The 26,020-nt window shown below is 39.7% G+C and overlaps 2 protein-coding genes across 6 annotated transcripts in view; both read left to right on the forward strand.

Annotated features, from left to right (window-relative positions):
* Positions 1–14,180: 14,180 nt before the first annotated feature.
* Positions 14,181–18,723, forward strand: LOC309719073 (lysosomal membrane ascorbate-dependent ferrireductase CYB561A3-like). 5 transcript variants are annotated; one of them, XM_082554887.1, is made up of 8 exons: positions 14,181–14,230; positions 14,412–14,489; positions 15,375–15,498; positions 15,936–16,140; positions 17,659–17,867; positions 17,983–18,137; positions 18,227–18,392; positions 18,494–18,723. In XM_082554887.1, exons 1-8 carry the CDS (start codon positions 14,190–14,192, stop codon positions 18,518–18,520), a joined length of 1,005 nt encoding a protein of 334 aa, XP_082411013.1. In that variant the 5' UTR covers positions 14,181–14,189; the 3' UTR covers positions 18,521–18,723. The 5 variants fall into 5 exon arrangements, with proteins under 5 accessions (XP_082411013.1, XP_082411015.1, XP_082411016.1 ...); XM_082554889.1 differs by lacking the exons at positions 14,181–14,230; positions 14,412–14,489 and adding exons at positions 14,496–14,855; positions 14,945–15,094; XM_082554890.1 differs by lacking the exons at positions 14,181–14,230; positions 14,412–14,489 and adding exons at positions 14,496–14,855; positions 14,965–15,094.
* A 4,999-nt stretch (positions 18,724–23,722) lies between these two features.
* Positions 23,723–26,020, forward strand: part of loxl2b (lysyl oxidase-like 2b) — a 46,990-nt gene continuing 44,692 nt past the window's right edge. The window contains exons 1-2 of the mRNA XM_082554937.1: positions 23,723–23,907; positions 25,635–25,994. Coding sequence (XP_082411063.1) covers positions 25,646–25,994 — 349 coding nt within the window. The 5' untranslated portion in view covers positions 23,723–23,907; positions 25,635–25,645. The remainder of the gene's footprint in view (positions 23,908–25,634; positions 25,995–26,020) is intronic.

Genomic DNA, 26,020 nt, shown 5'->3' on the forward strand with positions numbered 1-26,020 from the left:
TTATATCTATATATATATATATATATATATATATATATATATATATATATATATATATATATATATATATATATATATATATATATATATATATATATATATATATATATAATTTTATTTTTTTTTTGGCGCTGATCCCAAACCTCATTAAAGCTTGTTTCAGCGAAAGTTATGTTCAGACATTTATTGTAATCTAACAGTGTCCTGAAGAGTCGATGTATGTTTCATTTTGGTTCTGTAACTACTCCTTAGCAATTCAACAGACTGTCAAATGACCAATGGAGTTAATGAATGTATGTAAGTTATTACAGTGGAGGGTATTTTATTAAATTCAAAGAGTGCTTCCTTGACTGTATTATTTACCTGTTGATCCAGTGTTGTCGTGATTGTGGTTAACAGAAGCACAAATTTTAATATATTAAGATCTTGTTTCTGTTGTACTTCTGTTTTGTTACATTTCCTTCTATAATCTTGATCATCATCATGGATGTTTACAAAACCTAGTTTTCTACAATGCTCTGTTTATGTGCTGCACTGAAACATTGAGTCTTGCCAGAGCTGTGTTGAAGCCTGAAAGTGAAGTGAGAATTGTGTACTTTTCTACCTTGTTATAGATGTGCTCTACAGTGTTTGTTACTACTTCCAAACTTGCTTGTTTTTTTCTTTTCTTTTTTTTAAAATTTTGTTTCTAATTTATAAATCTCGGTGAATTAAACTCATTCATTCATATTTCTACTTTTGTTGTATTTCTCCTTATGATTGACTTCAAGATCACTTGATTATATTTTTTGTCTTAGTCATACCGGACATGTCCTGTATTATATGCCTGGGCTCTGCATATTTGCATATCTAGATTCACTTGCAGTCATCCTAATTGCTAGGGTAACATTGGTTATCAGTGATAACCCAGGGTTTTCAATACATGTAAAGGGGTGGTATTGGCAGCGTTCGCCAATGACAAATACAGATGAATGTACTTCACAAAGGATGGTAAAACTATAATACAAACATAAGAGGTTACACATGATTGCAGAATGACAGCAACACAGTTGCTACAGACAAGACGTCACTCTGTGTGAGGAAAATCCCTGAATAAATGTGGTCTTGCTTTAATTCTTTGGCCTGAAGTTGTCAGTGGAACTCGAGTCTTTTCTTCATTTCCTCATTGGCTTTGGCTACAGACTGGTCAGCAAGCACAGCTCACTGAGGCGAGGTGCATTCTCTGACTGGTTTGTGAGTGGTTGGTAGTTGCCCAGCACAGAAAATGTCCATTACATGGAAGACATGGAAGTCTGCTGCTTCGAGAGCAGTAGGGAAACTGAAAAGTATGATGAAACTTGGAAAACGAGACCATTCATCTTCAAAGTAAAGGTTGAAAGGTGTTTGGTGCTGTAGCAAGGCACAAGTTTTACTTTGAAGGCATACATTCACGACGACTACCAGCAACTATTCAGAAAACATCAGTGTGTCTAGGCCTGTATGACATTGCTGTTTGTCTAAAAGCACCTCTGTTCACTACTGTGCACTTGTGGCAACCTACAATATGTAAACGTGATGTATTAGCTACACACGCAGCATCCTGCTACATGTGTAGTGGCTGAGACGTTAGCACTTACTGAAAATAATTGTCGAAGGTGGAAGCTTCTTTACAGAAAGTACTGAAGCTAAATTGGCCAACATAAGCTCTACATCCAGGCATTAATCTGCTCTCTGGAGCTACTCAGACTTGTCTTCGCTTGCCAGTCTTGTCAGCAGTGTACTGCCTCATTTTTCCTTCATTCTCTATTCAGCAAGTTGAGCAGCATGCTGTGCTGCTGCTCATTTACTCTCCAGACAAGTGTCTTTTTCTTACATTGCCATTATGAATGTTGACTCTGTCCGTCAGTTCTGATACAAGGCCTGTGGTGTGTCCTGCGTACTCAAAGCTGGAGCTTTAATAGAGTTGTCACAGAAACATTGAGCTGAATGATACTTCTGCTGTAACTAATCAGCTCTGTGACTCACATGCATCAAACTAATGCCTGCTGAGAACATTATTAAGCATTCTGTTGTAGTTATCTGGTGTACCAGTCAGACTAGGTGATTTCGAGGCATGTATAAAGATCTGACAGCTCAGTGGCCATATTCTACTTGGTTACATCAACTAGAAATGAGTTTGACTTTGAAAAATCAGTCTGTTGCTGGAGCACAACTCTGCAGCTCCAGTACAAAGTATTTTTCAAGCTGTAAAAGAATCTCTTTATATGCATATCCTTCAAGCTTTGCATTGTAGCAATCTTTGGAAACAGTTTCATTCCAGTGCCACAGTGAAGCAAAACACAGCCTTCTGTTCCCTGTAGGCATGGAATCAGAACCTAAAAGTCCAGCCAGTGAACCGCAATCTAAGAAATCTCTAAACATTTCACACCAGCTTCAAACAGATATGCCATCCAGGCAAAAGCAATAAGAAATTCAAAAAACAAAATTTGGCACACACAACACTGAGACAAGAAAATCCCCAAAGGCGACATAATGGGATTCATGATATCAGAAAATGGTGCAACAAGTAGAACAGCTCATCTGCTCAAGTGTAACCACCTCTCAGTTTCATTCACGTCTATGAGGAGATCCATTTTAGCCAGTTGTTTGATATTTAAACGCTGGAGTCCTACCAGACAGCTCTCTAACAGTAACAAATGTTAAAAACCAAGAGGTTTGAATCAGGCCTCCACTGCTACACACTGTCCACATTTCTTGAGGGCAAGAAATGAAGTGGTGTGAAGGCAGGACATTTCAGTACCCACTCTTTCACCACAGAGCCTCTGCTGCTGTCATAGATGCAGTATATGGTTTAGCATTTTGGACTGAGTGCTGATAACAAGCTGGATGCTCTTTATTCTGAAGGATGTGGTGTCCATGTTTTCTAAAAAGAATTTAAAATGTCACATTTTTCACTTTGCCTCAGTCTGTTTTAAATGATCCTTACCCCAGAGAAGGCGACTTGAAGACAAAGCTTTAACTTGCATTTGTGGATGGCACAGTGACCTGTTTTCACTGACAGTAATTTCTGGAAGTGTTCGTGAGGCCATGCAGCGACTTCCATGAAAGAATCACACCCTTTTTAAGAAGGTGTCGTCTGAGGACCTGAAAGTCACAAGCATCCAATGTGGACTTTCATCCTTTTCTCTTACGCCCCGAGATTTCTCCAGATTCTCAGAATGCATTGATGATATGCTGCATTGTAGAAGATTAGATAAGTTTTCACAATTTTACATTTAGAAACGTTATTTTGAAATTGCTGAGAAGCTGCCTCTCTGAGATGTGCTTTTTATATGAAATAATATTACTGAGTTGTTTCCAAATAACAGAATTACTACACCATGCCATATTAGTTGCGAGATGTTTCTTTTTAGGACCACTTGGTCCTTACTTTTTTGAGTTGCTTCCATCATATTCAAAATGTGTGATGTCAGGTCCATCTGTGGTGTGAAATCCATACACGGTTGTCAAGATATTTGGTGGAATAGCTTACCAGTACATATATTCAGCTGAGCCATGACACATTGTCTGCTACTCACTGTCTTCACTTTATGAAATAAAAGCAGCTGATAGTGTTCAGCCTGAGGCTTTAATGAGAAGCCTGGTGCTTGCTGGGGATAATTTCACAGAGCTGTCTTGTTCCACGTCAGAGATCCTTTAAATTGTTTGGTGTATCCTTGAAAACCTGCAGCTCTGGCACTCACCAGTATTGTGACCAAAATAAAATGCCGTTGTTTCATCTCCGAAAGACATTTCAAAAGCACTACCAGAGACTTTCTGGTATTATAAACTAATAGATTTGCACAAATGACCAATTTAAGTGTTTGCCCAGAAACTAAAGCAGAGTCTGCAAATGCACTGGTTCCTATTTAGAGCTTTTCTGCTATATCAGAGCACTCTACACAACTTGTACATTCACACAAGTACTATAAGCGCTTCCTATCTAACATTTGATGGCTGTATCAGAGAGCATCCATCGGATAGCATCTTGCCCAAGGATATTTGGCATGCAGACTGGCGTAGGTGACCTCCTCTACCACCTGAGCTACAGCCACTCCACTGGATCACTACACACTGCAATGAAATAAATGCAATTTAAAATGCTTTCTTTAAAAGCTGACTGTGAGAAACCGTCTGTACATTTTAACAGAAGTGCTTAAAACACTTTCTTTAAAGGAATATTCAGATTCCTGTGACATTTGTTGTGCATTTGTCCATTAAATTAAAGCAAGTGTACATATTTATTATGTGTACAAGTTCCCCAGTATCATATTTTGTTGTTATGGTGCCCATTTTAAAGGAACAAGTCATGAAAATGTGAAAAAAAAGTCCTCATTATGTTTTTTCCACATTCATGGTTCTGACAATTTTGATCTCAGAGAAGCTTTTGCCTCCACCACAGTACAGCTGAGATAAATGGGATTCATTTTGGCATTTACATTAATACCCAAGCTTAAGACCAGGACATGCAACTCTGAGAACTCAGAGTAGGAACATCTGTGTAGAACTTGAGTGTAGGAGAGTTAGAATCTGAGAATGTGTTGAGAATACTGACTGCTGTCATTTTTAACAAAATCCCTTTCTAGCAATGAAAACTGAAATCTGTAGCACTTTGAGCAGCAAACTTAATAGTTAAAACCAAGTAAGCAGCTTTTGTTTCCTCCAGAACAGATCAAATGACTATGAGTAATGTAAAGGGAGCACCCAGCAGCTTTCTGAGAATAACTTTTGAACAGATTTGACCGTGTTTTATGGTTTGACAGCTCTTTCAGTTAACACCTTTCTGTTCACATTGGCATTGTGGTAGCTTGTTTTCTGAAAAATCAAATAATCAAATCTCTATTGCACTGAGATCCTGGAAAACTCATGTTGCTAGGGAAAATGTGCATTCACTAACTGGCTGGCAAAAACCATTCCAACCACTACAGAATTCTTAGCATCAAGTATTTCTGTAGGTGGTAAGACCTGGAGTCGGATTGAAAGTCAGAGGTGTAAAAGGTGAACAGGTATTTGGACAGCATAGTCCTATTGGAGCTCCAGAACTGCAGATGACCAAGTCAGCACTGTTGAGTCTCACATCCTGCAACCTGTAAGCTAGTCAGTAGTCCTTGAGTTGTGTTTACTGATATTTCCTGTAGCTTCTTTCTCTGTGTTAATGGCCGAATAATGGGAAATGCTTTCGAGAAATAAAAAAAAGTGGTTATGACCGTGGAGACATGACTGTCTAGATAGAAGTAAGCTCTTTATTCTTTTGGTCCATCATACACTCCGAGATTTGGTTTATATGCAAACTGCAGAGGGTCGTGATACCTGGAATCAGGTTATAGTAACATATTTTCACAACTTTCCATAAATTCCTACAATTTATCTCATCCTCAAAGCGCTTTCCTTTATTTCCATTATTCCAGTCTGTATAAAAGCAAAGTTGAATCACTCTGCTCCAGCTCCCCTGAAAAGGCATCAATAAGCTTTTCTTTCTTTTCTGATTGTTGGCAGAGTCTGATTTCCAATGCAATGCGTTGCAAAATTGTTATTTTTAAATTTTAATATTTTAACTTGCAAAGGCCTAGTTTAGCATTTGGTGTGAATGTATCATTATGGATAATAAAAATTAGGAGGTGAGATATATAATTCTAATACTAAAGTTATGTTCAGAACTGAAACAATACATACAGAAAATGCCAATCTGCTTGAAGACCCTTTGTTGCAAATGCAACTTGAAAGTGAACCGTCTTGCAAAAGTGTGATATTTATATTTTAGAAGCAGGAGGCGCAGGACAAAGCCGCATTGTAGAACATGTTGGGACGTTGTTACTCTGCTGCTGCTCTGTTGCATGCCTGGTGTGAAGAAATTATATATTGGACATTTTTAGTCTACAGCTCGTCGAGCACCTCTATAAACCTCGAAGTATGGACAGTGCAGATCTTGAGTGTGTAGAAGTTCTATGGTATTATTATATGTATTGTTTGCTATGGTTCCCCAGAGGACCAAAACTTTTAAATGGCTTTAAAACCAGGTTTCTTCAAGCCTTCATCATGAATCTGATTCTCATTGACTCCTTTATCATCTTTCCCCCTGTTTAAGCAATTTGAGTGCAGTTTCCTGCCATTTACTGGTGAGACCCTAAGAAACCCAGCTGCCACTCCACAGATTTCATTCCCATTCTATGATAACAGTTCCACTTCTGCCCAGGACTTCATGGGGCTGAAGGCACAGACCCAAAACCTCCAGTATTGGAAGTGAACCACAAGTCCCTTGGGATCACATTGACATCTAGTGGCAATATTACAATTGGTTTGAGTTGTTTCCCATTGCTCCAACAGGAAACCTGTAATACAGCAGAGATCAGTTAGCATTCAATTTCAAATCACATTTCGCACATCCAAGAAGAATAAATTAGATTTGCCACAAAATCATCCTTCACTATTCCCTTCACACAACTGTAAGTGCTGTTTCCAGTGAGTGCTGGGTACTTCTTATGTGCAATTCTGGGTGAATAGGGCCTGATTTTGATGAAAGCTATGATGATCACTCTATTCAGGCCAAGTGTGAAGAAAATAAAGCTGCTTGCCAATCTTTATACCAAGAGCTCTGTTAATCAGTGACGAGGAGGGAATAAAAAGGCATTCAGTCTTGCTTTTCTTGGCCCTCGGGGCTCTGCCAGGGAACTTAAAGGACAACAGAAGTGAAATGGAGCTCTAAAATATGAAACTATAGGAGAGAAGGTAAAATATACTACCTGCTTTGCAGAAACAAGGAGTGATTTGCCCTCTTCCTTAATATGAATTTGTTATGTGGATGTAAAACTCTGCAGAGAATAAATTGTAAAATGTAGAAAGGTCACTGTGACAAGATTCAGGATGACTTTCTTAGACTGGGAGGAGGTAATTTGCGATTCACCAAGTCAGCTTTCTATTCACTGCCAACAGAGTGGTTCCACGCTGTAGATCAGTATGACATCGCAGATTTGAATCTCGACTCCTCGGGACAGAATCGTTCACTCCACTTATTCTGCAGGATAATAACCCAAATGACAGTTTTGGTGCGAGTACCAGTGGGGACTGTATTTCCAGCACTATGTGTGTGAGGATGGTGAGATTTCTGTCCCGAGCTGGTGCAGAATGTTCTGCTGTGTAAGTCAGCAAATGAGACTGCCGGAGCAAACAGCCCAATTTCAATATGTTAAACAAAAATGAACAAACCCTTTTGCAGCATTAGCATTAACCTTTACTGAACCTTTACTGTTCACATAAAGGTGTAAAGGTTCATGTGGAAGGAGAGGACCCAAAGGATAAGCACAAAATAATGGACACTATGTACTGTACAAAGTGTCATTAATGGCTTAGTGAGCCAGCTTGAGCTGAGTTTTCTGTGTCATGAAAGTGGCTCTCTTTTTACTAAAAGATTTTCTAAATCACCGTGGCAACTGATGGTGACAACATAGCCTGATCGGCAGCAGGTTAAGTTCAGAGTTTTAGTATAAAGTCATTAATTCACAGATTCTTTTATTTACAGCATGCTATATAGATTCTCTTCCAGGAGTATACATTTTAGATGTGCAAGTTTATAAGCCGTGGGTGGCTGTAGCTCAGGTGGCAGAGCAGGTCAGCCCCTAATCAGAAGGTCGGTGGTTCGATCCCAGGCTGCATCCTGGCTGCATGCCAAATATCCTTGGGCAAGATACTAACCCCGTGTTTGCCTACTGGTGGTGGTCAGAGGGCCCGGTGGCGCCTGTGTCCAGCAGCCTCGCCTCTATCAGTGCGCCCCAGGGCAGCTGTGGCTACAATGTAGGATAAGCTATCACCAGTGTGTGAATGTGTGTGTGAATGACTGAATGTAGTGTAAAGCGCTTTGGGGTCCTATGGACTAGAAAAGCGCTATACAAATGCAGGCCATTTACCATCTTACTAATACCACTGAATGAAACACAAACTATGCATCGTGTTGTCACATGAATGCGTCAGAAAATGTATAAATGTTTTCACTGTTGATTCAAATCTGCAGCTTAGTCTCCTTTGCACTGGTGAAATATGCTGTTACTAGAACACAGGACACACATCTAGAATCCCTGTGACAGTGACAGGGTGGTAATCTTTACTGTTTACATGTGTCCAGTTTAAGTTCCAAAACCTGCAGCCATTGCCTTAGAAATACACAACAGCAGTGAGAGTGCACACAGCAACCAATTAATTGAACTGAATTAAAATCTGTATTTTACTGCTCTGTGCACTAAATGACAAGATTAATAATTTTAATAATCTCTCCAACAATGTTGCATACTGTCATATTTTTATATACTTTTGATAGATTTTTAATCAGAATTTTTTTCTTCATCTGATAGTGTTTCTGCCTGGATTGAGTGACCTTCATGGGGTGTAGAAGAAGAGTCATATGACCCACGAAATGCCCCTTTTATCAGTACGCAGAATTACTGATTAAACAGAAAAGAAAGTTTATAACCCCTGCTGTGATACCCGTCATCTCCAGCTGGGGTTTTAGGTTCTGTCTAGTCAAAGAAGCAGAAAAAAGCCCGACTGTATTGAACTTGATTCACAGTAGGAGAGACTTAGACCTTAATCTTTAACCTAAAACAGGCAATAGTCAAGCTCAATTAATCAGTCAGGAGAGTGAAGAATGCAACAAAGGGCCCAGCAAAAAGGCAGGGTCTAAAAAAACAAGTAAAACACTATACAAGAGGAAATCATTTCAAACACAAGGAAACACAAAAAATACACAAGAAAACTACAAGAAGGACGAGAAAGCTCGACTTGAGTGATTCATCACACATGACACTAACGGCAGTTACAAACAGAGAAGAACCAAATGTATAAAAAGCTAAATACCAAATCAAATATCTTGAAGCATAAACCCAACAAAATACCAAGCTATTACAAAAGGTTTACATTATGTCCCTTCACAGTAATGAACTGTAAATCGTCTGTCATTTTTAACCACAAATTACTTTTTCATTTAGTAATAGCCTTTAATAAATAAACATTTAAGCTCTAATTAATGTGTCACCAAACAGACTGAGTGTATTGTTCAGTTTTGGCATCATAATTATAAATAAAATGAATAAAACATTTATGAACACACAGTTTGAGTCATATGTGAACACTGTCCATTAATGACCTACGCAATGTGACAGTAGGACTCCTACACCTGCAGCAGTGAGTCACTCCCTCGCTGTGCATGCTTTCTTAAATGTCTGCAGGTAGGTGTGTTTAGCAACCCTGCTCCCAACCTGTACCACAAGATGACCGAGTTATGTTTTTAGGGAAAAACGCTTTAGAAAATGAATTAAGAATTCAGTAAATAAACATGACCTGAGCAAAACCGTAGCATTCTTGAGTGAGTTGATATTCCTCTCAGAATCCACATAACAGGAGTGACTCTTTCACTAAAGCTAGGTCGTAGACTGTGTCCTCTCACCAAACTGTGCAACTTCCTCAAAGACTTATGTGAACACCCATGTCTCATCCCCACTCTCTCCCTCTCTCTCTGGTTCTCTTTCTCTTGGGCACACAACATTTACCTGCTTCTGTACACATAATGTTAAACAAGCTGCCGCAAGATGGATGGTCAAATTAAAAAAAAAGGCGACAAGGACAGAATAAAAAAGAGAGAGCCACACAGATGAAGTGAAACGCTAAAAATATCAGTCCCAGTCTGGGACCAAATGAACAGTCCATCCGTATACTTTCACTGCTCATGTTCAGTTTGAGTGGAAGTGTAACACTTTTACACATTTGACTGATATAATCACGCTTTTTGGAAAGTAAAATAGTAATTTAGCTGATTTTCCATAACACTAAACAGAATTTTTCTGTTACTTTTAAATATATGAAATAGGGCTGTCAACGCCATCATCACGATTAACGCGATTAAGAGTTTTAACGGAATTAACCCATCTGGAGCACAGAATGACTCAGAATCCCTGAAATGCCTCTGTCAGCGCATTTCGGGCAGTTTGTCCAAAGTTTGTGCATTCTGCTCTCCAGATGGGTTGGTTGAATTAAAAACTAAAAAAACATCTATTCTACATAGAGCTATACTTATTCACAAATCATTTTGTCACCTTTATTGGTAATATATAAAATTACATTTCAATTCAATTTTAGTTTTATCACCAAATCACAACAACAGCTGCTTTATACTGTAAGGTAACAACCCTACATTACAGTGGCCCATGTTTAGTTACTGCCTTCTCAGGATGCGCAGCTGATGTCATTCATTCACAGATAGCAAAAATTGTGTGAACCTTCTCTTGTTTGTTAAGATAGTCATTTAGCATGTAGATTTATTATATAAACAAGATTTTTAAGTAAAGATAAACATAACACAATCAACATTGAAAATATTGTAATTAGAAATCCAGTTAATGGTTTTATGACAGTATTTCGATCATTTTTATGGGCAGTTAACCAATTTATTATATTTAATAATTAAATAAATAAATAAATAATTTTCACATAAAATCCCACATTAAACCCAAGTAATAACAGTGGTTTGCTGCAGATTTAAGCTAATTAATTGTATTCTAGTATTTGATCATTTTAGGGTAAATGCCCTTTATTTAACATGAAAAAGCACAAGATTGCATCTAAAGCTAGAGGAATGTATTTTGATTTACTGTGTAGTAAAAATAGAGATGTTTTCCATTTTTAAATTATGGAAAATGACTGAATTTAAAATGACAGTAAATTTCTGTTATTTTATGCTGTTTTACTGGCATCCTCACTGCTGGAATATTACTTTTTTTGTTTTTTTGTTTTTTTATCCATCCTTTCTACTGTCTATGATTAGCCTGAAGATACCTTAAGATTAGTTAAAAAAACAACAACAACAACAACAACAACAACAACAACAGCTTTGGCATTGTAATGTGGATAACTTTCATCTTAGATTGCCTGCAGGTTCAAAATCACTGAATCTCCAACCCACATCCACTGCCACTGTACTTAAGAGAAGGAAAGTTAAAGACTTTCTTCTGCACTTACATTTGGATCAGTTAAATCCATGACAGTTATTCAGGCAGTAATGCATGGAAACAAGCCACCCTTAAAATATTAGAAGATACCAAGCTTCTGTGTTTGAATGCAAAACAATAGATACTGTGCTTGTGGCTAAACAATAAATACATTTTATTTTGATTATCCAGTATGTTGGCTGATATACTTTTTTGCATTTGAAAATAAAAGTTGAGATGATTTTAACACCATTACAGGAAGCGTTGTTAATTATTCTTTTTGAATCATACTTGCATACAGTGTTATATTAACGTAAGTGTTGTACTAGAAATTTCATGGATGATAAAACATAATGTGTTTTTTTTTTTTTTAAGTTACAACATGTTTATTTTTTAATTTTGTAGAACTTGAAATGTTTGTCAGTGGATAAACAATTATTATTGCACAGTCAGAAACATAAAGTTATTCTTAGTACTGTATACTTGCGATTAATAAGTTGTCCAAACAGTCATCTTAAGAAAGCTTTACTTAATTTTTTGAGGCAACGAGTTTGCATAGTTTTTTTGAGTTCTGGGAACTTATAAGATTTTACAGTGTATTGGACAAATTTCAGAGTTTTGGTGTTGCTAAATCCTTTCTTTTATCTTTACATATTTTCAATCTTTGTTTAATTATTCCTTCTTTGTATCTTTTGTACAGTTATAGTTTCCACCATCTCTCCACTTTCTTTTATTTTGTTTGTCAAGAAAGCAGAGAACTCATTGATAACACTGCTGTTTTTTAATTACAATTTTATGTTAAATATCAAAATAACACCATTAAAGCTAATTCCTTGGGCCAGTATTACAACACAAATCAACACGTTGACTTAGTCTACAAAACTAGCAGTCTGTTGGGTTGTTGGCTGGGGATAACTGAAGCAAAACAAACAAACAAAAAAAAAAAAAACAGGAGCAGTGGAAATGTAACATTAACAAATGTCTGGATAAAAAATCCAGCAGTTTCCCACCACCCAGCCAACTGCCCAATATACCAATCACCCAGAGAGAAGACATGACGGAGTTTGTCAGTGGATGTAAGGCACTTTGATATTTTAAGGCAAGCCCTGTTCTTGGGAAATACTCTAGGCTTTAAAATGACTGACCTATCACTGCCCTCATGAACCCCTCAACAAATACAAATGGAAAACTGCAGCTAGGAGTACACCGGAGAAATGGTGCAGGATTCAACCCAGTCATGTGTTTCAGGCATAAACCAAACTGCTTTTGACAGAAGCAACACATTGGTTTTTCGCACACTCCTTTGCTGAAAACTGCTGCTTAATTTGCAGCAAACTTGTTTTTTTAATGGAGAGTATGTCATCATCTCTTTTTGCCCTGAAACTCATACCATCTGCTGCATCACAAATGTGAAAGAGAAGCACAGGCAAAACAGACCTGGGAGGATGTTTGGGGTTTTGTGTGTTTGTGTGTGTGTGTGTGTGTGTGTGTGTGTGTGTGTGTGTGTGTGTGTGTGTGTGCACATTATTTTGTCTTTGTGAAGTGTTTTGAAGTAAGCAGATGTTCCACAGACAACAGAAATTATGCCCCAGTATAAATACTTGGTACCTTTGACTATGGTGATTAATGATGTCTAAAGTTATGCAGGAATGAATCTGCAAATTGTGACCTGGCAGCCTGATGATAAGAAAAGGGCGATCGTGGCTCAAAGAGTTGGCAGTTCGTCTTGTAATCGGAAGATTGCCGGTTCGAGCCCCGGCTCGGACAGTCTCAGTCATTGTGTCCTTGGGCAAGATACTTGACCTGCTGGTGTTGGCCAGAGGGGCCGATGGCGCGATATGGCAGCCTCGGTTCTGTCAGTTTGCTCCAGGGCAGCTGTGGCTACAACTGTAGCTTGCCTCCACCAGTGTGTGAATGAATAGTGGTATTGTAAAGCGCTATATAAATGCAATCCATTATTATTAAAATAAATCCCATCAAAGCTTTGTCTTTTACAAAGAGCAAACAAACAAACAAAAACAACTGTTGAATAATGAAAACTAAAATACATTATTACCATGGACCGTATATAAAAGATGAATATAGCCACTGTGACATCACCTGTTAAATTTCAAGCTGAGCATTGTCTTGGTGTTTTGAAACTAGGCAAAGGGTAACTATAAGTGAGAACCTGAGACATACTGTACTGTTATAGGGTAATGACTTGTCAGTTACAAGTTACTGAAAGTTCTATCATATCCTGCTTGTCCTCCTTTGTGATTCCATTGCAATGCACTGGAATCAATGTACAAAATGGGGAAAAAATATTTTAAATAAGATTTTAACTAACAACTGAGAACAAAGACCTATCAGAGAAGTGTTTTCTGAAGTAGTGTTTGTGACTTTTTCCCATAGACCTCTTTTCCACCAGATTCTTTTGTAACCAGGCATATCACCCTCTTCTGACCATTAGAAGAAATACAGGTTTAAGGGATTAACTTTTCTAAAGTCTTTTTAGACTGTCTGCAGATGGAAGTTTCATCTATCTATAGACAGCGTGTAATTATTACATGGGAATTTGTAATGTATGTATAGCTAAACTACCTTGATCAGTGTTATTACATGGATAGTTACTTAGATTACCAAATGATCTTTTTGTACATTCTGTCGCAGAAGGCCTCTCAGTTGTATAGAAGAGACTGTTGCATAGGAGAACAAATAAAATACTGACTAACATTGCCTCCAGGTGGAGCTGGCAGGCAGCAGATCTCTGAAGCAGCTGCTGACCTCCTTCAACAGGGACCATTTTTTCTTTCACATTTTCACACATCCTGCAAGGCAAGTGAAAACTCCATCAGCCACAACTTTATACAACCACAGACCAAGTTACTGGCTATTTGTTATTGTAGTATTTTGGTCTTTAATTGTTTTACTAATGTGCATGTGCGTGTGTGTGTGTGTGTGTGTGTGTGTGTGTGTGTGTGTGTGTGTGTGTGTACGGGTTACTATCTTGGTGAGGACCAAATTCTGAAACTGATTTATACTGGTGGGAACCAACAGCCCTAGTGGGGACCAAACTCCAGGTCCCCACGGGTTTAAAAGCATTTTCCATACTGAAAATGTGGTTTTAGGGTTACAGTTGGGTTATGGTTAGGGTAAGGGTTGGGATTAGGCAATCATTTTCGATGGTTAGGGTTAGGGTAAGTGGCTAGGGAAAGCATTATGTCAATGGGATGTCCCCATGAGGATAGCAAAAGAGACACGTGAGTGTTCACATTTGTTTTTGGTTTTTTTTATCTCATGGGTTTCACCAAGATCAATAAACATTTTTGTAAATATTATTTTAACACTGGTGTGTTAAAATAATAGAAGAAGAAAATAAGAAGAAGGTCAATGTAATACTTCGCAGTCCTTGGAATTATTTTTGGAATTATTTTTGTGTAGGGTAGGAGTGACGGGGGTGGTAGCCAAGAAACCACATTTCCCACAAGGCCATGCGCTAGAAATACGGAAATGGATCAGGTAAGTATCTCTTCCTGAAGTGAAAGCCATTCACCTGTAATAAACGTTGCGTTTACTGGTGACGTAATCGCCTACGTCCGAATTGTCTTCTTAGGCACGAGTTATTTGCTAACTGAACTACACAACTAAATGTTTCTTCAACGCGTCAAGTTTCGAACTCTCTGCGCATGCTAATGGAGATACGTAACTTCTTACACAAGACTTCATTTGGAAAATATGCTATTTAATGTCGCCTCGCTTAAAGAGAACAGACAAGACGTACTGTCGCATAAATACGACTTTTCACGAATGTGGTAAAGATACTCGTTAATTCGGGATACACAAAAACGTGTTGGCGGACAAGCAGGAATCTATTTATTGTACGAGGTAAATAAGGAACTGAAAGGTGAAAATTTGAAGGAAAAACTAGGCCTTTGAACTGTACATTTACAAGGCTTCCGGTGGCCTTTTTTTAGCGTCCACTTGTCGTACTCAGGGGCAAGGGTCTCTACATAATAATACAGAGCTACTCCTATGATGAAACATTTGTACCTGAGCATATAGCAGGGCTCCCACGCACAGGGCAGGAGGGGTCGCTGAATGCCTGAAGAAAATTAAGACTTGCAGTAAGTTGTAGAACCAACCACAATCCTAAGGTCCTTCGATACTGCTTTATGTTGTTTTTTTCCTCTTAATTTGTCACCTGCTTATCCTCTTTTCATTTTGTGTCCCCAGAAAACGGCTACCTGTCTCCATTGGCATTTTATGACACTTAATACCTCCAAAAAATTACTTTTACTCCATAAATTCACCATTATCTTCTTTCTTTATGACAGGACACTGACTTTTTTGTGCGTGTCACACTCGTCTCTATCTGATCTGTCTCTAACCGCCTTGTTCAAACAGGTGGCAGATGCAGCAGTGTGGCCCTTCATCTCCCAGCTGCTCCACCTCTGACTGCTTCCCCCTCGGTACCCTCAATACAGCTGCATGTGGAAGTGAGACTTCGGCTGAACCGCAGAAACGCGAAGTGAGTGACATTCAGAAATTGACAGGGGGAAGTCATGAGACAGTTAAATAACTCCTACATGATGTTCACGGCTGTAGAGTAGGAAGTGTTGTCAGTGTCACTGCAGCTGTGGATCAGGTAAGGCTTGCCGCACTGAAGCGTGTTTCTGAAGACTACTAGGTAGCCGACTTAGAGCTTTGTGTTTCTGAAATCAAAGTCGTTTAGCAGTCGTGTAAATGGTGATTACTCAAAAGTAGCCCAGGTTTAATATTGTCTTTTTGATCTTTAAATAATCAAGAAAGATCAAAAAGTCAAGTCAAAGCTCAAAAGAAGATCAAAAAGACAAATTTATGTCTTCAAATAACCAAATTAGAGCTAACTGGGCAGTACCTGAATGCAGAAACAGTTCTCTGCCCTTCCATCTCTCGTCTTCTCATTGAGTTCTTTTTGTAATTTAGCCTGCAGGTCTCTTCAGGATGAGACCCATCGTGATCTTCTATGGATTCTACCTGCTGTGCTTTGGCCTGGGTGTGGCCTGCGTGGTGTGTGTGTGCCTGTGGAACAGCAAGTGGCGCGGCGGTTTTGCTTGGGATGGCTCGTCGCTTCAGTTCAACTGGCACCCCGTCCTGATGGTGACGGGTCTGGTGGTGGTGTATGGCAACGGTGGGTGGCCTTCCAAATAAAGCTCATGAGTTTCATTTCTGTTTCTCAGTTCTCTTCCTCCTCCAAGCAGTCAGGCTGTATCAGGGTAATTACACATCCTAGGCTTGGTATAGATGTAGTGTATAATTTTAGGCATGATTTCAGTAGCGAGGTAACATGAGGTAACGTCTGCAGTGACTGTTTGGCCACAGCTCCATTACACTGCTGCAGTAAACAGTAGTACTTTTTTTTTTGTCAGTTGTTACTTGGATGTAATACGCTATATTATAATGGCTTTGGGTAAGAAGCAATTTCAATATTTTTTTTTCTTTTGATAACCTGAAAAAAATATTTAATTATATTAACATTATCAACAACAACAAAAAAACTTCTCACCCATTACAAATGGGAATTTCCCAAACAGCACTGAAATAATGAAGCCACTGTGGAAGTTCCTGAAATTTCACTTCTTTTGTGGGTACCTTTGTGTTTTCTTTGCGTTTTTTTTTTTTTTTCTTTATTCACAAGGTATTGCCACATCACATTTGATTTGGCACTAATTTCACACTGAATGTCTTTCCTGATGCAACCCTACCAAGGATTTGAATCTCTTCCCTGATATTTTAGGCAAATGTGTTAACCAGTAAACTATGGAGCCTGTGGGATTTAAGCACACCCAGCCATTTTAAGTATAAGGACTTTCTTGTTTTTCCTGTTGTAGTCTGTGGCCATTTGTCTTATAGCTGTTTCACTTATCACATGTCTGTTTAACAAAAATAAAAAACTGTTACAGGACAGGTTTGTCAAGTTCTGAGGGCCATAAAAGTCACCAAAGCTCTGCTTAGTAACTGAGGAGTTCCAAACCTCCTCTGGCAGGTTCCTGCCTTTTTTTAAATGTAAAGAACAAAATTCAGAGAGACTTATTAGCTTCTGGGAACCTGGCAAGAAGGTCATCAAATCAAAGTTGTGACAATGAAATTAAAAAAGAGGTTTAACAGTGTAGGGAAAGCAGAAGTGACAAAAACAATAGTCATGAATCCTCGGTTAAGAGCTGTGGTAATGTGGTTGGCATCACTTTCACCTCGTGAGCGTAAGTTGCACTCATGACACGTGGCGTGCTTAACTATCACTTAATGCAGGTAAGCTTGGTTGCTATATCCACAGCATGTACAGGTGAATCACACAGGACACCTGCTAATTAGTGACCGAGCAATAATAATGTAGAATTTATAAAATGTAGAATTTTACTGTCCACATCAGAGAAATTCTACTGGAGTCAACTGGAGCCTGTGGGGATTGACTCACTTTTGGAGGCAGCCTTAAGTGGGTTTTTTTCGTTTTGTGACCAGGTCTTTAAAGCTTTGGTATAAGGAACCCAAGTTTTGCACCAAGACAGAATATGACACCGATCACTTCCTGAACCTCCCCTGTGTTGATGCATCTGGTGCACTAGCTGTTATTAAACAACAGCACAGTTTAATCTGGCCACCACATTTAATTAAGCAGACCATCTTCAGTTGTTTTGCCTCTTCACTGCAGGAGCTGTGTTGTACCGCATCCCTCTGACCTGGGGTCAGAATAAACTCCCGTGGAAGCTCCTTCATGCGGCACTGATGCTCCTCGCCCTGGTGCTGTCGATCGTGGGGCTCTGTGCTGTGTTTGACTTCCACAACGCCCAAAAGACACCCAACCTCTACTCCATACACAGCTGGATCGGAATCGCAGCAACAGCTCTTTTCGCAATGCAGGTACCCAACTTGACATGAGTTGTTTTATGTTTTTGGCAAATGCCATACATTTGTACAGCAATTTGTTTCCTGCTGTGCCTGTGTGTCTGTGATTTATCTGTCTGTGTGGATGCAGTGGGTGGCGGGTATGGCGGGTTTCCTCCTTCCCTGCTCCCCCGTATCTTTACGTAAACGCCTGAAACCCATGCATGTGTGGTTGGGAGGTAGCATACTGACGCTCAGCATTGCTGCCTGCATCTCTGGCATCAACGAGAAACTCTTCTTTGTTCTGTGAGTGCAACTTTTCTGCATTTCTTTTGATTAATTCTGTTAAGGGGAAAAAAATGTAATCTTTTCCCCTTTTAAATGTCTTTCCGCAGGAAAGGAATCAATATGACTCAGCCATACTCTGCCCTTCCACCTGAGGCTTTGTTGGGAAATTCATTAGGGGTTTTGATCGTAGCCTTTGGCCTGGTTGTCCTCAAGATTCTGTCCACCCGAGAATGGCAGAGACCAGACTCCAGGCCTGAGGATATGGCCTACACGGTGAGAATATCAGTGTGGCTGACACGTAGTGGCGGAGATAAGGGAATTTAATTTAATAAAGCATTCTCATTAAAAAAATCTATATCTGCTTCATTTCACAGCCTTTGCTTCAAGAAGAAAATGAATGAAGGGGAACTTCAGAGCTGGTCCCTGAATTACTGCAAAATCAGTTCAGCTGTCACAAGTGGCCAAAACATCTCTGTCCTGAGTGTTGAAGCAGCTGCCTGTAGTGTGTGAGCACTATCTGTTGGTTTTTAGTTGTAAATATTTATTCGAAATTATATTTAAGATTGCCTTTCTGCCCAAAGAATAAAAAATATTTGTCATCAAAGCTGTGACACCTTCCACTTTTACACTGCTTTTGTAGTTCACCACTGCTTTTCCATCCTGTAGTAAAGCGGTCACTAGTTCAGGGTATTGAAGGCTGTGGTAATGTAGTGTAACTGGTGACTGGATTCAGTTGCTGTTGTGCACTGATGGGGATCCTGAATCCACCATTGACCTGTTTTATTTAATATTAAGTTGGTTGTAATTAATGTACTATATACCTACTATACACGTGTGAAGCATCAAGGTTATGCAAAACAATATTGGCACTAAAAATGTAATTTAAAAAAATTGAATTTGATTCTTCTTCTAGTTTGTTCTATGAATCTGGAGGTCATGTATTTTTTTGAGTTACCTTGATTCAGACTAAAATATTTCTACAACTATTGAATGGATTTACATGAAATATCACATATATTCATAGTTCCTGGACGATGTTGATAACAACCTTGATGATCTCCATGTGTCCTCTAGCAACAATTTTAGTGACAGCCATAGTGTCATGCTAATGCAGCCACATGAGGGTAGGGCATACCCTATGTGAGATTTTCCAGTGGCTCTATGGCTTTTTTCATGTTTTTGTGATAGTTGTGTATGTTTTGTAGGGAAAAGATACCAGAGAAATTTTTTGTTTGCTGATGAATACGTGGAGATTAGAAGTGAATCTTCCCTCAATGGTGCTTTACTAATGTCAACAACAGAATCGCCCATTTAAATGTTTTATTTTCTCCCATGCCAATGGTAGCGACATGCTTTTGTTCTAGATTAGATTTTCATTTGTGCTGTGAGGTGCAAAACCTCTCAGCAATTTTGAAGATCATGTTTTCATTCCTCATCGTTCTATTTTATATATGTGGAACAAACAGCTGCAGAGAAATATCTAAATGATTTAAAGTCCACACGAATGGATCTGACAAAATGCCTCCCTTCAGATTTGGGGCCATCTGCTTAATGGATTTCAATAGAAACCATGGAAACTGCTACAGTCTTCCCCAAAACCATAATGAAGGTAAACAATCTGTCTGTCTCTCATACCCTGTGGTTTCTACAGAAACTGTTTTTGATTTAGTTCACACTTTTGGTTTAACATTAAGGTTCCACAAGGTTTATCGTGTGTGTGTGTGTGTTTACTCCCATGCAAACACTAAAGCAGAGATAGAGCTTATATAGTTTTTCAGACTCGCTGTATGCTATTGTTCCCATAAATTATAGAGTACAATGCAATGTGGTCCAAAGCCAACATATAAGTTAACAGAGCGTAAACACAAACGAGGGCCAGAGTTTGCTTTCCCAGTTCTTCTTTGCTCATCAAAGGTATTCTGTATTTACAGAAGTAGAGAGAAACCCAAAGGAAGTTGCTTTAACTGCCTACATAACAGAAGGATTTAGGTGAGGTGGCACAATCATAAGATTAGCAACCAGAAGAGAACAGAGACTCTCACGCCCTTCCACGAAGTCACGTTACAAGGCAAATGTCTTCATTTTGTCACAGTCTCCCACCATTTGTTTGATACTTTGATTTTGCATCCAGCCACAGAGACCAGCATGTTTACCCACAGTCTCATGGTAAAATTTCAGACATTGACATTACTGAAGTCTACCCTGGATGTTAAAAACAATGCTAAAGGGCTAGAAATGTGGCGATCGTGGCTCAAGAGTTAGGAGTTCACCTTGTAATCGGAGCCCCGGCTCGGACAGTCTCGGTCGTTGTGTCCTTGGGCAAGACACTTCACCTACCGCCTCCTGTTGTTGGCCAGAAGGGCCGATGGCACGATATGGCAGCCTCGCTTCTGTCAGTCTGCCCCAGGGCAGCTGTGGCTACAACTTTAGCTTGCCTCCACCAGTGTGTGAATGTGTGTGTGAATGGGTGGATGACTGGGTGTGTAAAGCGCTTTGGGGTCCCTAGGGGGGACTAGTAAAAGCGCTATACAAATACAGGCCATTTACCAAATGTAATGCCTGTGTGTCCTGACCTAGCATTGTATGTGACAAGTTGAAAACATTTTAACAAATAACTTTTTAGGCGTTTAAAAAAAAACCCTCCAGTCTACACACCTAACACTTGCCTTGGGTCATTAGGTCACACCCCACATGACATTAGCAAGTCACACTTAATGCTATCACTATGTGGAGAAGGGCCAGACAGCAGGAAGGTGACAGGCCAGAGAAGCCTGAGCAGGGGCAAAATGACACCAAAGTCCATTATGGATAAGAAGTATTGTGTAATCTAATGCTCTCAAGATGTGGAATTTGGTTTCTCAACTGCCAGAAAGGCTGTTGAAGGGACTCCCATGCTCTCGGCAGCCTGAGGTAGCCTGGTTGTATTCTGTTTACGACAGTACTCACTTTTCCAGAGGGCTTCATCCTTTTCCTCCTTATCAGCGACATCAAGATGATTTGTTACCTTGATAGAATGCCTAATCTTCAAGAATCTGTCTCCACTTATTAAATTTTCTATACCTAGCAAACAATAGATTTGGAGCCTAGGTTATTAGAGTCATGCTGAGAGCAAAGATGTTCACAGCATGAATTCAGAAATGAAACCCTGCCCTCTGGTTCGTGCAGTCTAAATCTGGTTGCCTGTTTTCTGTGTGATGTAATCAGACGACCCCCTGTTTAGTGGCTGTGGGGATGACTCTCCTATTCTCATGTTTGATACAACGTAAATGAAATATTTCAGCTCAATTTCAGTTTGGTTAAAACTGAGTTGATAAAGACAGTTCTAGCAATAGAATCAAAACAGCTGCAAAAAAGTATCACTTAACTGCTCTTGTGGTCATAAAATGTAGAAGCTGCAATCAAAAAGAAAGGTTGTGTGCTCTGCTTGCCCATCCCTAACAATTGTTGAATCAATAGAAAGGCCAGGATGTTACCCTTGGACACATATAGATTGCATAAATGCTGTGTGATGTCAAGGTCTCAGGCTCATGTCCCCGACAGAGAGCAAAAATTAATTGCTGGTCATCAGATATCATATGTTCACCTTGACAAAATTTGTGAAAGGCAAGGATTATCACGAGCTCCATGACAACTCACAAACGCAAAAACGAAAGAAGAGGAAATGCAGTTCATGTCACACTGATCAGGATCAGTTACTGCCTGATGTGCCAGTCTACTCTAATGCATCAGTGGCTGAGAGTGAAAGCAGTGGAACACATGATCATCAAGTGACACATCTTACACTGAAAGCTACAAATGGCAGGAAACCTGAATTATCAAAGGCATGGCAAGTGCTAGACATGTCACATGAGTAAGACAAAGCTTAGAGTCCCTTGTCTTTCATCTGAAAGAAGTCTTATGAGTTAAGAGACTTCAGGACATTTCACATAGAGGTTTTTTCCCTCTGTTTGCTGTCAAAGCAGCACTGCAGAGTCACTAATGAGCACTCTGGTTTATGTTGTGTGAAAAGAATCCTGGAAACAGACGGTGATCAGGTTCTTCTTTAGGACTAATACTTTCATGTCTACCAATGTTATGCTCAGCAGAACAGAACAAGAGGGAGTACCAGGGAGAGGAGCACAGTACAGTGTGATTGGTTGGCTGTAGCACACAAGCTCTAATCTGTGGTCTACTTGCAAGCCCACTGTGTGACAAAAAGGAAGAAACATAATGTTTCATTTATTTTGTGTGTTCTACATGTGACAAAGTATATTCGTGTGAAAATGAATGTGTTGCCTTTGATGACATATTTGGACAAACAAACTCTTTGAAAAAGTAAATGGTCTTATTCTTATAGAGTGCTTTTCTACTATCCCAGAGTACTCAAAGCACTCTATACAACATTCACTTTCTCTATACTTGGTCCTTTCTAACTACATTCACACCCTGATGGATGTATCAGAGAGCAACTTGGGGTTAGTATCTTGCCCAAGGATACTTGACATGCAGACTGGAGGAGCCAGGGATCGAACCACCAACCTTCCGATAAGTAGGTGACCTGCTCTACCTCCTGAGCTGCAGCCACCCCATAAAAGGTAGCTACAGACAAAACGTGATCTGTGCTAATGTAGACTGGGTAATGTGTTAGGAATGAAACAAACATTTTTAATTGGATTTAAAATGATCAATTCACAGAGGACTGAATTCAAAGAAAATCAGAAAATGATGTAGCAGGATAGTCCATTTTACCAAACTTTCATTTTACCAAACTTTCAGCAACTCAAAATGCTACTCAGTAGTGTGTTTGTGTGCACGCCTGACACCTGACAGCGGCGTTCTACTGTATTAGGTCAGGTGCGTGTGGCCTACGTTCAGTGGTATCAGTTCATTCATCCTCCAGGAAATCGGAAATCTTGCATCCTCTTACTCTTTGCAAGAAGAATCAAATTCTTGTCATCCTGATGGGTTAAAGGCCTCTCCAGCTGTCCCAGAGTAACTGGTATAATATCTATTTTTCTTTCAGTTTGGTGATTATGGCTTGTAGCTCATGGAAATCAGACATCCAGCATCCAACTTATTATAAAACATCCCAGGAGCAATCAGAAAGTATTCACAATATAGAAGTGTGTTCTGAGAAGTATGTTCATTTATACTCTGAGGCCTCATCCTCCAGTCTTGCCCACCAGGTGGACTGACTGCCGGCAGTGGATTGGGAAGCAGCCAGAAGCAGAAGGTCCTGGAGGTCCTAACCTCCTGAGTATAGAATACTTTAAACTGGAAAAATATGATTCAAATAAAATACAGTAGATTTGTCCTTTGCTTGATTGATGTCAAACATGAAAGCTGTTTCTTTTTTTATATATATTTTTAAATTTCAGTTATTGTGATGTGTTGTCCCATACAAGCAACGCCTACCCCCACACAGACACACTGGTTGGGATCACACGTCTCTACACTGTACACTGAGCTGTGCAGCCACTTTATGCTTTCTTTCATGCTCCCCCCCCTCCACCATAATTGAAAACAGTTTTCCACACGCTCTCATCCACTGTGAGCTCTCTGTCAGTGCTAGTCGGATGTGCAGTTTTTCACGTCCCGGTCCATCTTTGCTGATCTCATGGTAAAGGTGGGCGTCAGTGGGCGGTACCGCTGTTGAGGCCGGCTCATTTTTGCATTGGAGGGAGTGAAAGTTAGAGAGCTGCAGCAGCAGCGGCAGAAGAAGAAAAACAGCTGACTTCAGACTTTGTTTTTACGCACCGTGCTGTTGCTGCAACTTCAGGAGGGACGGTCTTCAACGGAGAGAAGAAAAGTAAGTTCAGCCAGAGCTTGAAGCTCACTTCAAGAATGTAACTAGCCATCTTTACGCCCTAAATTCAGCGAATTAAGAGTCGTTTTCGAGGTCTCAAAGTGCTGAAATATTATTACTGAAGCCATTACTATTGTGTGACTTTGAGCATCACATTGGAACTTTATGTAATATAGGTAAAAAAGTGAGTTAGTTTTCCGGAATTCAAGTTGTCACCACAGCCTCTAAAAACTTTACAAGACTCCTTCCTGGTGATGAAGATGCATCTGAAATTGGAGTGAACATATGTGTCGTACATGTTACTTTGAAGAAAAATTCATGCTAAAAATCCACTGCTGAGTTCCAGAGTGTCTACTTGCAGGGAAGCACTCTCCTCAGCGGTTTAGCAAAGAGCATGAGAAGACTGGCTGACATTCTTATAAACTGACATTTTGACCTTTGCAGCCAATGCACAGCTCTCCTCTAACAGCAGACTAGACTCATACACCTATCTGCAGAAGAGGATAAAAAAAAAAGGTTTCAGATATCAGGGTGTCCACTTCACTGAAGTTCTTGACATTTTGTTTTAACAAAAGCGAGCAAGAAAATTTCGGATCTATTGGTCCGTTTGATTAGAAGCCGCAGAGTGCCTGCAGCTTCACTCAGAAATAAACAAATGATCAGCTGGGGGGGGGAGCCTGCTGTGTTCTTATGTGTCTCGCCTTACCTGAACTTTACCGTGTCCGTGCACACTGACCACGATTTTTTTTGTCATCACAGCGGTTTAGACTCACACATTGAAAGCAGACGCCAAGTCTGTGGGCTTCATTCCATCTGTTCATGTGTGATGTGTGTTGATTCTAGCTTGTGTAACTGCTGCCACGTTACAGTGAGGAGAGTTGAAGGCCTGCACAGTTGATGGATCATATGTTTTCTAACAGATGTTTTTTCCAACAAAAGGACAGGATTTTCCCTGGAGGCCAGCTTTTCTTCACTCACAGAAAACTAGTGGGCGATCACGAGAAATGTTTTACTCAATATAAGTCCAGTAAGTCAGATAGAAATAAAATAAGTCAGTTTTAGTCACTTATTTTTTTTAAACATTTTAATGCAGATGTCATTATGATTGAGAAAAAATAAAGTCAACATACAGTACCATGAGCTTATAACGTGCGGACATGCACTTTTTTTCCTTTTCCTTTTTTCCTTTTCTTAAACTGCCAACAGAGCTGAACCAACACTAGATTGTATTTTGAGATAAGTCCGGTATTTGCGCACCTTTTAGCTCTGTATTTAGTCTCCACCGCCTCGTGAACTAAATATTTTACTTCTGCTAACGGGCCTGATGAAATCTATGAGAGTATAACCAAACAGTAAATCTCTTAACAGAAACAAGTGTGGAAATCTGTTTAAAGGCTTCACGGTACTGAAGAGAAGTGCAGAGTTTTGTGATTATTCTTTTTGGGGTTGTCATAATGAGAGACCCCTTTAACGTCACACAGCTATTTAATCTACTTTCAGCATAAAAATATTGAAGTGCGGGTTTAGGGAGGCTGTTTGAAGAGGCAGGTCTGTGATTAACAGCCTGACATTTAGTCCCTAGTAGTCCCTAATTCCCATAATGCAGTGCAGCATCATTGTTTGTTAGTTGGTTCACAAAAGGTTTCTCTGTGGACCTTTGTGGTTCTCAGACTGTAAAAGGACTACAAATATCATTGCAATTTTTTCTTCTCTTTTTGGCTTTTCATTAGCTCCAACCAAAATGCGGGTCATCCAGAACCTATATGCTCGCACTGCTGTTCTATTGGTGCTATTAAAGCTGTCAGTTGCACAGTATGAGCACCTCGGCTACCCCCCAGGCTACCCATACCCAGAACAGGAAGAGTACACGGCCCCGCAGCTGGATCCAGACACGCCCAGGATTCAGCTCCGACTTGCAGGGCAAAAGAGGAAACACAATGAGGGCCGAGTAGAGGTTTTCTACAACAACCAGTGGGGCACCGTCTGTGATGATGACTTCAACATCCATGCTGCCCAGGTGGTGTGCAGGGAGCTGGGCTACGTGGAAGCTGTCTCATGGTTGCCATCTTCTAAATATGGGAAAGGAGAAGGTACTGCAGGACTTTTCTTCTCATCA

Source organism: Aulonocara stuartgranti (assembly GCF_965226115.1).
Source record: "Aulonocara stuartgranti genome assembly, chromosome: 12".
In the NCBI taxonomy this organism is placed as follows: Eukaryota; Metazoa; Chordata; class Actinopteri; order Cichliformes; family Cichlidae; genus Aulonocara; species Aulonocara stuartgranti.

Bases quoted from the DNA above. Each gene is read 5' to 3' on its own strand.
- LOC309719073 (XM_082554887.1), top strand. From the start codon at position 14,190: ATGTCAATGGGATGTCCCCATGAGGATAGCAAAAGAGACAC. The intron at 14,231-14,411 runs GTGAGTGTTCAC...ATTTTTGTGTAG, and splicing joins GAGGATAGCAAAAGAGACAC to GGTAGGAGTGACGGGGGTGG. The intron at 18,138-18,226 runs GTGAGTGCAACT...GTCTTTCCGCAG, and splicing joins GAGAAACTCTTCTTTGTTCT to GAAAGGAATCAATATGACTC.